Here is an 11,628-nt window from a genome sequence, read left to right on the forward strand (position 1 = left end):
TATTAGAAAATTATGACGATTGATTTGTTTTTTTTTTCTCGATTTTTTTTTTTAAAAAAAATGACATAATTGATTGAAAAATCGGAAATCAAATTATGCATAATGAATGACAATTAAAAGAATTACGTGATTTTTAGTGTATATTAATTATTATGTACACTGATCTAGTGATCTTGGCAACGGGTAATTTGCCCATTTTGGTATTTTAATGATAATATTATCCCGATATTTTTTTTTTGTGTGAGACCAAGATTATGTAATGTTGAGGAGTGTGACAAACTACTAGAGAATTATCGGGTATTCAAATTTGATGAGATCATTAAATATATTATTATGCCTCATGCAAATTTATCCGTTGTTTATAATATCTGCATTATACATACGGTAGTATTATGATTGTTCCTTATTATTTGTCTTAGTAAAATTAGTAAAATCAGAATAGATCAAAAACTAATTTTTTTTAAGTTAAAATATTTGAAATAACAAGAATTACAAGTATTTTGTATTTTGGCTAAAATTAAATCTTTTCAATTTAGTAAATTATGGGCTAAAATTACTTAAAATAGTATGATTACAGTATTTTAGGGATGGTCATCAAGAAAGATAATTAATAAAAATGGTATAAATTAAAAAAAGGTAAATTGCGTGGATATTCTGAAATTTAGTAATTATATATAAAAAAAATTAACTGGTCCAAATGATTGTATAAATTATGATTGATAGCCCAATAATAAGATTGATAATGCCGAAATTAAAAATGAAGATGCATTCTCAAAAGGTCTTATTTTACAATTATTTTGATTTTGGGGAGGCTTTGTATTTTAAACAATTACAAAGGAATTAAAAATCTGACTATTATAAGGATTGATCTCAAGCATTAGAGAATTAGTTAAAAAGTGAGGTTAAAAAAAGCGATCCCTGAGTCAGAATGTTCTGATGAAGCTTTGCGGAAGATCCGAAAAGATTTATAAGCTTTTTAAAAAATAGTTTAGATAAAGAAAAAAAATAGCGTGGATAAAATCCATTCCTACAGGTTTCATCTTAAATCTAACTAAGGATGAAAAAGATTATGTAATGTTTGTACTGCGGAAAAGGATGGAGAGAGATCCGAAAAAATTTATATGCTTTTTATCATATAGACAAAGAAAAAATAGCGTGAAATCCATCCATCCAGGTTTCATCTTAAATCTAATCTTAAAAGGTTTGATACAACCGTTTCTTCTACGCAATTTTGACGAGCCCTGGACACGGTGCCCAGACCTCTGCCATGAGCAATAGCGGGTATTTCTTGCACGTGTATTTTCAAACATGCTGTATATTAATTAATAAAGCATTTCCCATATCGGGTTTTATTTTAAAGTGTGTTCTGCATGCGTCAATGATTGCTAAATATTATAAAGTACTTTTTGCCAAACATCACGGAAAATAATTTGTCAAAACGGTTAGATTATCCCGAAAGTACTGCGCTGTTTCTTCCAGACTCTACCATCAGAAAAAAGAGTATTGCTTGCACGTGAATTTCAAAGCATATATTATCCCATACATATTTCGATTCTGATTTTACGCATTAATATAATTAATATTGGATCATGCATTACAAAAATATATCAACTTATTTTTTTACGCAAATTGATCAGTATAAGTCACATTGCGACTGTACATTGCCAAAGAAACAAAGAAAGGCTCGAATTTTTTATTGATACATAAAAAATAAAATACATTATCCGGTCTCATTTGACCAATAATCTATAAAAAATGGTCGTCAGTTGTCAGTCGTCAGTTATACTTGTACGAGACATATACTTGAGTACTACGTTATTTTTTGTGTAATGTGTCACGAAATTTGATTAAGTATTTGAGATGATCATGCGAAATTTATTCCTTGTTTCGTAGGATTCGAATATAACGTAAAAAAATAAGGTTAATCTACACTTTGAACTCTGGTAAGGTTTACAGTCACGCGTATCCCTACTGTCGTTAGGCTGCGTTCAGATGTTTGGAGGCAGTCTCCTGGGCAATCCTTAAGCATACGTGTTTAAGGCACCGTAGGCACGTTCCAGCATGCTGTTTTCCAGGATGCGTTTATTACACCTACTGTCGTTAGGCAACACAATCCTGCGTTCAGATGTTTGGAGGCAGTCTCCTGTACAATCCTTAAGCATACGTGTTTAAGGCACGTTTCAGCATGCTGTTTTCCAGTATACAGTTGACTGTAAACATTACCACGTTGCTTTATTAAAATGGATAAACAGCAATTGAATGCATTAATTTCTTTTTCAGATGTTTGAATCTGGGAATATCTTGATGAAAGTAAAGGTAAAGACTGGTTAATTCTTGGAATTTTAGAATTTGCGCGATCGAACTCGAACCCTAAATTATCCGTGGCCACAATCGATGATTTTAAGGACGATCTATATGCAATATTACGAAGTTATGCAAAAAAAAATGTAACAATTCACATATATACCACTGCCAAATTGAAGCAATTCATCAAAGATCTTGAATATCGCGAAGAAGCGCGACTTAATGTTACATCCAAATATACATACAGTTTTAAAGGTAAGATTTACAAAGTTCGAAACTAATATTTATGATTGATATCGAACTTATCAAAAATCTTTAGGATCAGTAAGAAAACTAGAAGCTTATTGATCAATTACGAGAAACATGCAATAAACAAAAGCATGAGATTATTAGACGTGGAAGGAGATCAAGAAGATCGTTTGCACAAACGTCAATGCAGTTCATCTGGACAATTGGAAATCACAGGCAATAAAGCCGACTACCACCATTAAATTTTAAATTTTAGGAACGGAAACCTGACGAAGATATTTTCCAACCCACCCACTGTATCTAAGTGACGCCTCTTGCAAGTATATATATATTCATGTAGGAAGAAAGGTGATTTGCTATCTCCAGTCATACCATAGAATATATTCATATATACCTTGAAAGCATATTGTTTCGTATCCAAACAAGAGTAGTCAAAACAAATAGAATCATATTCTGCTATAAATACATACTTTTTTTTATTAATAAAATGATACAAATTTTTGCTAAAGTTGCGCGTTTTTTTTTTTCTTTCATATTTGCTAAAATCTGCTTGATAGCTCCTGATAATAATAAACCTTTACCCATTAAACCTATTATTAGATTCATGTTTTTCTTTTTGTCTTTCAAAGGAGTTAAACGTTTTTTCATCTCATTCCATTTACCAGATACAATAGCATAAAGTTCCTTTTCTTCTGAAATACTATTATGTTGAACAGATCAGGCACATGATGAGTTATTATTAAATAGAAATTCAATTGCACAAAGTTTCTTTCCACTACTTTCTATATATAGTTAGAGCTTACTCGTGAGATAAGGTCATTTTATCAGATAAGAGATATACTTATATGTCATAATAATATTCAAATACAATAATGCAAAATCCAAACTAGATACAGGATGCTTATTTTAGTCTTTACTGATGTAAAGACATATGCTCCAGAAAATGACTCAGATTCTACTTATAGTACTGGTTAAGATCCCTTTTTACCATACACTAGCATCTAAAAGATTACATATCCTCATTTCTCCTGCAAAATAATATGCACCAAATAATGGTCAAAATGCTACAGTTACTACCTTTTTAAATTTATTAATTGAATTATTATACTTAACTATTAATTACTAACAACTAAGAGCATTAATAATGCCATTTATAAACTATTAATTTTTTATTAAAAAAAATTTTGTAATTTTAATTAACATTTATTAAATTTTTTTTTATTTAATAAATTATTAATTAAATTAAATAATTAAGTTTTATTAAATTACAGTTATTATATCAATAATTATATTATTATATATATTATTTTTATATATAACTAAATATTTTATTCCATTTTTTCTATTGGTAAAATAACAATTTATTAAATTAATATAATTCTAATGATTATTATTATATATATAATACTAATTATTTATTTTACTAGTTTAATTATTAATTAATAAATTTTATTTTGTTATTTTTAATATATAATTTATAATTAATTTATATATATTATAATTAAATACTTTTTTACTCTTAGTTTTTTGTAATTATTTTATGAATTTAATAATCAAAATATATTTGGATATAATTCTAAATATTTAATATATAACCCATAACTGGTTTACATTAAAATTAATGCTTTTATTTTTTTTTATTTTTTTACTATTATTTTAAATTTAATAATCAGATTTGAATAAATATTTTTTTGTTTTACAAAGATTATTAAATAGTTGTTACAAATATTTGGGTTTTTTAGAAGTAAAAAAAAATAAACAAGTATAAAAAAAAGAAAAAATAAGAATCTTAACAGATCTTAAAAAAATCTATTAATTTATACATTATATATATAATAAGATTGAATCTATTCAGTTAATAATTTAATATTGACTAATTAATGTTTTCAATAAATTTATTTATTATGGATCTAAAATTTATGTTAACTATAAATAGCAGTAATGGAAATATGGAATACGTGACTTTACTGCGGATCGGTGCATCTTTAAAAAAAAAATGTTTTTTCAGTCGAGCGATTTACTAATATGGCTTGTAAATTAGATTCTGCGAAAAATTTGTTTAAATATCCGGTAATTAAATGGCATAAAATGAGCCGCAAAATCATTTTATATTTGAAAATTTCCCAACTAATTTAGATCAGGTGTGTTTTTTAAATTAAATTTCTTTTTAGAGATACGCTATTCCCGCTCCTAGCGAAGGAAAGGAAGTAAACGAAGAAGACCCATATGAAGTTGTTTATATTGACGACTTAGACAAACGAAAAGCTGCGTTTGGAATATGCTTCCAGTGTAATGAACCTGGTACAGGAAACAATTGGTGTAGACCTTGCAACGCTAAAAGATTTAGGGAAGAATTTAAAAATTGGACAAGCGGAAATAAGATTATTGATGAATTTATACAAGAATCACAACTTAATGCAGTATATTACACACAATTTCTTGAATGGGTCCCTTTTGATAAATTTAAAGATGTTACTTATGTTGCCAGAGGAGGTTTTGGTAAAATTTATAGGGCCATTTGGCATGAAGGACACATATCATTTTGGAAGCATAAAGAACAAAAATGGATGAGACAAAGTAACATTGTTGCATTAAAAAGTTTGGATGGTTCTTCTGATATAAGCATTGATTTTATTAATGAGGTAATGATATTGTTAAACACATGAATGTATATATATATCTCTTAACAATTAATAATTTTAATTATTTTTTTTAGATCAGATCTCATCTACAGATTAGTGTTGTTCATGATATTATTGAATGCTATGGAATAACACAAGATCCAGCTAGTAAAGATTATATGATGATATTAGAATTTTGTGGTGACGGAAATTTACGTAATTACGTAGCTAATTCTAAAGAGTATATACCTTACGATGAAAAAACTTATGATTTATACCAAATTGTAAAAGGTCTTAAAAGTATTCACGATGCGGGGAAGGTTCATAAAGATTTTCATTCAGGCAATATATTATGTGAAAATGTAGGTACATGTATAGCTATGTATATTAGTGATTTGGGACTTTGTCGACCAGTAGCGGAACAATTAGAAAGTGGAAAGATTTATGGAGTATTGCCGTATGTAGCTCCTGAAGTATTACATGGAAAGCAATATAGTCCAGCTGCGGATATTTATTCGTTTGGCATTGTGATGAACGAATTTTTATCTGAGGAGTATCCTTTTGGCAATATTCCTCATAATTACGCTCTTATAAAGAATATTCTTAATGGAACTAGACCGGAAATATCCGAACATGTTCCGAAATTCCTTGTAGATGTTATTATGAAATGTTGGAACGCTAAGGCTGAAGATAGACCAACTGCCAAAGAATTGGTTCATGTATTTGGAAAATGGATAGATGAAAAAGATGATGAAAACAGTGAAATTTATTTTCAAATTAAAAAAGGCGACGAAAAGTATGAAGAATGCAAATCGAAAAATATATCTAAAAATACATCATCAATAAATGCATTAATAAATAAATCAGATGACAATAGTTTTAAATTCACTCAAACGCATCCACAAGCTATATATACTAGTAGAAATCTTGATTTCGAGATATCATCTGATATAGAGTTAAAATTAGGTAATTTTTAATATAACATTTGATTTTCATCATAAACTGTAAATAATTTATTATTTTTTTTTTACAGATTGATTGAATAATGTTGATAATTAAAATAATTTTTTATACTCTATTTTTGACGACGAATAATAAGAATAATACAATGCCGAAGTTTTTTTTTATATCATTATTATTTCATTTTTACCGCTTTTTTTACAATATTATTTATATTGGTTGGGTATAACTGTATGGAGATCTGACTATAACAATGAAACTTATAATGTCGTAATTTTTTGTAAATAAATTACCATATTTATATTTCTGTAATTTCATATGATATTAATAATCAAGAATTATGAGCCACAATTTTATCATAATAGTAATAATAATACATTTATGATGTTTCAAATAAAGATCATGGTGCAAACGAAAGATGATTGAACTTAAAAAAGAAAGTTTTAAAAATATTTAGAACTATAAAATAAAATTAAATAGAATGAATGTGTTTACATATGATAACACTGTAGTGCGGTCACATCAATTGGAGCAAAGCCCATATTCTAAATTAAGAACTTCCCATATTTGTATCGAGACTATTGACATTTGGTAATAAATGCTGTATTTTCAACTTAAGGAAATTGATCACATATGATCCGCAGAAGAAACAATAGAAAAAATCTTTTTAAGATGAATAGAATCAGGCCACCGGGACATTCGATACATATTTAATCTTAAATTTCTAGTTTTCTAAGAATCTAAGTTTCGAAATTAATTAAAGTAATTAAAGTGAAACGTACACCTTTGTAATAATAACCTGCAGAACTTAAATTTTGGGGAGTATTTTTGTAATGCCTTACCAAGAACATCGATGTTTTAATAAAGTCACGTGATTTTGGAAACGGCTGATTTACATATTATATTAAAAAAAGCAAAGTATCATTATTAAGGCGCTGTAACTCAGTTCACCTTGTGACGTAAAAATAAAAAATAAAAATTAAAAAAGCAAAGTAGCATTATTAAATATACTGAAAAAATATGTTAATTGTAATTTGTAAATATACGGCATTATATCTAGACAAATCTAGACAAATTTTGATGATATTTATGGATTAAAAAATATATTATATATTATATAACATAAATTTAATAAGTAATAAGATTTTTTTAACCTTTAGTACTTTACATATAGATAAATTTATATAAATTTAATAAAATTTCTTTCATTTTATTAGATTTTATTAATATCAATTATTAAATAAACCAATTTTTCAGATATTTAAATATAAAATAAAAATATTTTTTATAATTTTATTAATTTAATTCTTGATTTTTTTTTTGTATGTTATAATAATTTAAAATTAAAAATAATTTTTTTTTCATGTTTTCATGTTAATTTTAATAATTTTAAATATTAATAAAAAAATTTTTTTTTATTATAATTACTTATGCAAACTAATACTTTAATATACAATAAAAATAAATATATATGTGTACATATATATAATAATATTTAAAATAAAAATATTAAATTGTAATATAATATATATAATGATATATAATAAAAGCTTTTATAATAAATCCTTTATAATAAATCCTTTATAATAAAAACAAGGTAGACAAATTGTTATTCATGTTAGTACCTTAATCTTTTTGTTTTTTTTTTTACAGCCCCCTCTTTCCCCTTTTTTTAATTTGTACTTTTTTTTATAAAAATTATTATATTTTATATATTATTTATATAATGTAAAATCAATTATAAAAAAAAAATTAATTATTATTAAAGGTAAGGTTCATACTAAATAGTAAGTTTTTATTATGTACAAAGCCACATATTGCAAAAATTTTGTTACTGTAATACAAGTCCTGATTAATTCATGCAAAGATTCATCAGTGGCTTTTTTGAACTTTAATACCTGTTTTTTATAACGTAAAAAATTAAGGTTTTCAGAATGGGCCAGGCCTCTATACTTTTTAAAAAAGTTGATGACATCTTTAGTATTACAGTACTCGGGTTACTGCGCTACCTGATACATTTAATATTAATATTATTACATAATATATATGTTGCCAAATTTCTAAATAAACACGGATAATAAATGGTAAATTAACTAATTAACTAAATATTGTCTTTTTTTTTGGTAAAAAAAACCCTTGAATTATAATTCATCGGAAAATAAATTTTTTTTTTTTAAGTTAAAAAAAAATTTTTTTTTCTAAAAAAAAAAAATTAGATGTAAATAATTATAAGCCATATTATTGTAAAAATAATTTCTAATATTCTTACAATAGCGGTTAAACGGTAACTTAATCAAGTCACAATTACACATTATTTGTTGTTGAATGCAGAATGTGCATATTCTAAGAGTCGGGTACCTAATAGTCCTGGGCGCAGCATATATACCCTATTAGAGATCAGATAGGAAAATCATCTTTCCGGAGAAATTAAGAAAGAATGATTATTGGATTAATTTCTAACAATCAATCTAAGACACGAGGTTGATCAAAATAACGAATTATAATTGTTTCTTAGACTCTCTATTCTCTCCCTTTTTTGATCGTAATACTCTTTGACTGGACGTCTTGCAAATGTGATACAATATACAGTATATAGATTAGTTTTGATTGAAAAAAATGACTTACTTAAGAATAATAATTTTTTTTTTTTAATAAACGTTCATACATTAATATTTCATAAATAGTTTCTTTCTTTTGTTTATTTATATCAACAAGAACACCAAATATCAAACATAAATATTTTAATTTAAACAAAAATATTTATTAATTACTATACTTGACATTTTATTATCCCTAGATTAAAAAAAGATCATGTTAAAAAATTTATATATAGTTTATGAATAAAATTATATCTTTAGAACTGGATTAAATACCTGTTTTACATATTATCTTTCGTTCCTTGTAGGACGCAATCCGTCATTTTCTTTATGTTGCAAAAGATAATAATTAATGTTAATCAGGAATTTGTTTTGTAATCTTGTAACATTTAACAAATACAAAAAATCAAAAAGGATAAATGATTTAATTGTTAAAGAAAACAATCGAATTAGTGTAAATCCTTTTATTATTAATCTTGTCCTTTAATTTTTTTTTTCCCTTAATTAATCTGTACATAGTATCGATCAACGCAAAATGAAACCTACTTTATCATAGTATACTCGGCAAAAGATGTCTTGACAATCTATGTAAAATTCATATTAAGTAATGGTAATAACATATCAGAGTCCATATCTGCACAAAGATCCAAATTTTAAAAAATGATACAGTACATAAAAACGCGATAATTGTAAATAATTTTTTTTTGAAATAATCGCGTAATACATACTTACATCATACGTATATCTCTCCATATTTGTTAATATTGTCTGTCGTACAATATTTTTCAAAAAATTTCTCTAGATATCTAATATGATGACGAATATTTTAGAAAGAAATTAATCGACAGCCCAATCAAAAAAAGAAAGAATTTTTTTTTTTTTTTTTTTTTGAATAAATTACTGACACGGGGAATTAATACATTGTTAATATGTCAACTTAATCCCTTTTCTGGTCAAACACTCGACACAAAAAGAACACATAAAATTGGCTTCCATAATTCTTCTTTCGCACGCTGCTTTAAACAAGGTGTCATTGTGCAGTAGTGTTTTATAAATGCTAATCCATTTTCATAGAATTTTGTACATTTCCTCGGTTTTTCAACATAATTAAAGTTTAAGTTTGGGGATTAAACGGAAAGATGATTTTCTTGTTGAACAAATATGCATTAACTTGGTTTTTTTTAAAAAAAAAGAACTTACCTCACCAATATTGTAAAGTTATATGCAAATGTAGATTGATGCTTAAGTAAAATTGTTTAGCTCCCCAAAAAATGGTAAAAAAAAAGATACTCTTTTTTCATCAGTTATCCCAAATTATTAATAATAAGGGTTTTAATCTATAATTTGTGTATTTAACCGTTTTTTCTTTGTGTAAAATTTTAAATAAAATGGCATTTTGAAACATGCTGGTTTATTTAGAACTCCCAATTTTTTAAACAACTTTAGTTAGTAATATTACGTATACTATAGTGTTAAATATCAGTAAGGGATTGTTGTTTTACAAAAAAAAAAATAATAATAATAATAAAAAAATAATTTTTTTTTTCATTTTCTTGTTTCCATAAAAATAAACCATTAACTTACCGCAGCTAAAATTTATAAGTTGTGTAAATTTAAAATCCCACGGTATTCTCGTATAACGCGATACAAAAAATGTCGCCGCCTTTAACTGTGCCACGACTTCTGTGTAAAGAAATGAACATTTTTTTTTCCCTATTTTTTTTTCTTTGGCGTCCTTTATGCTATACTATAACAGTAAATTATATGTGGGAAACAACAAAAGCACATAATCAATCATATTGCATACTTGTACACAATCCCCATTTTTCGCTAACACTAACCCATCTTTATCATTATCGATGAAGTCGATAAAAAAAAATTTCGGTATGCAAAGGAATGCTGAATCTTGTATAGAGTTAATTTTTTACGGGAAAATTTTAAGTTGTCGTACACGTGGAACAATGCAATATGTGAGCCTATATATAGCTTAATGTAATGATCATATACAGAGAATAAGTAACTTTGGACCCGGTACTGACTCAGTATTAAAATAAATATAATAATATATATATATATATTAAATCATGTTACAGTATAACATGTTATTATACTAAATTGAGTTAAACTTAACCATATATAAAGTATAATAATTTTTATAATCAACCTATTTCTTCAAAGTTGATTTTTTCGTATACATTTTTTGTTTTTCAGTTGTGTAAGTGTGATTTACACTTTATTGCAGTATATGCTGTGCATCAAGAGTATTATAAAAGAATTTTTTTATATATATAATAAATATATAAATCTTTCAAATATAGAGAGATTTTTAATAATAATTGTTAAAGGAAACGGTTTATTACTTAGTTGATAAATTAAATTTAATATTGGGTTTAATATCATGTTGTAAATATCCCCACAAAAGGTTACGATCCATTCCTGACGATTTTTTATTTATACATCTCTATTTTAAATGTCAAATACACAAACTCCACATATTTACCATGTTACACGACTTAGTCATAATCTTCAAATGTGCAAATGTGACTCATAATAAATTAATTAAAATACTAATGTATTTTTATATATTTTATAAAAATATAAAAAAAAAAAACTCCCGCCCGTTCTTTTGCATAATATTTTAGTATTTTGTTGTGATTTCAGGATTTTCTCCTCGCTTATCCGAATTTGTATTTGTTGTCATACAGGTTTCTATCAAATAGAACTTTAAAATAAAATAAAAATAATATAAATTAAAAAAATATAAATATCCAATTTTTTTTTATTAATTATCTTCTTGCAAGTTTTCTTCTCTCTTTTTTTTTTTACGTTTTTTGATAGGGATAAAACTTGCTATTAATCTTTTTTTTTAAAAAAAAAAAATTTTTTTTTTTATTATT

At 25.6% G+C, this 11,628-nt stretch overlaps 1 protein-coding gene across 1 annotated transcript; it reads left to right on the plus strand.

The window, feature by feature from the left end:
* The first annotated feature begins 4,525 nt into the window (after nucleotides 1-4,525).
* On the plus strand, nucleotides 4,526-6,458 carry OCT59_018518 (uncharacterized protein). The gene is made up of 4 exons (XM_025319936.2): nucleotides 4,526-4,623; nucleotides 4,725-5,195; nucleotides 5,270-6,140; nucleotides 6,208-6,458. Exons 1-4 carry the CDS (start codon nucleotides 4,579-4,581, stop codon nucleotides 6,210-6,212), a joined length of 1,392 nt encoding a protein of 463 aa, XP_025172479.2. The 5' UTR covers nucleotides 4,526-4,578; the 3' UTR covers nucleotides 6,213-6,458.
* Nucleotides 6,459-11,628: the final 5,170 nt, after the last annotated feature.

Source organism: Rhizophagus irregularis, chromosome 27 (assembly GCF_026210795.1).
Source record: "Rhizophagus irregularis chromosome 27, complete sequence".
Taxonomy (NCBI): domain Eukaryota; kingdom Fungi; phylum Glomeromycota; class Glomeromycetes; order Glomerales; family Glomeraceae; genus Rhizophagus; species Rhizophagus irregularis.

What these genes read in the sequence shown, in the direction of transcription:
- OCT59_018518 (XM_025319936.2), top strand. Translation starts at nt 4,579, where the DNA reads ATGGCTTGTAAATTAGATTCTGCGAAAAATTTGTTTAAATATCCG. An exon ending in AAAATTTGTTTAAATATCCG is followed by an intron (nt 4,624 to 4,724) that starts GTAATTAAATGG and finishes ATTTCTTTTTAG; the next exon opens with AGATACGCTATTCCCGCTCC. An exon ending in GCATTGATTTTATTAATGAG is followed by an intron (nt 5,196 to 5,269) that starts GTAATGATATTG and finishes TATTTTTTTTAG; the next exon opens with ATCAGATCTCATCTACAGAT.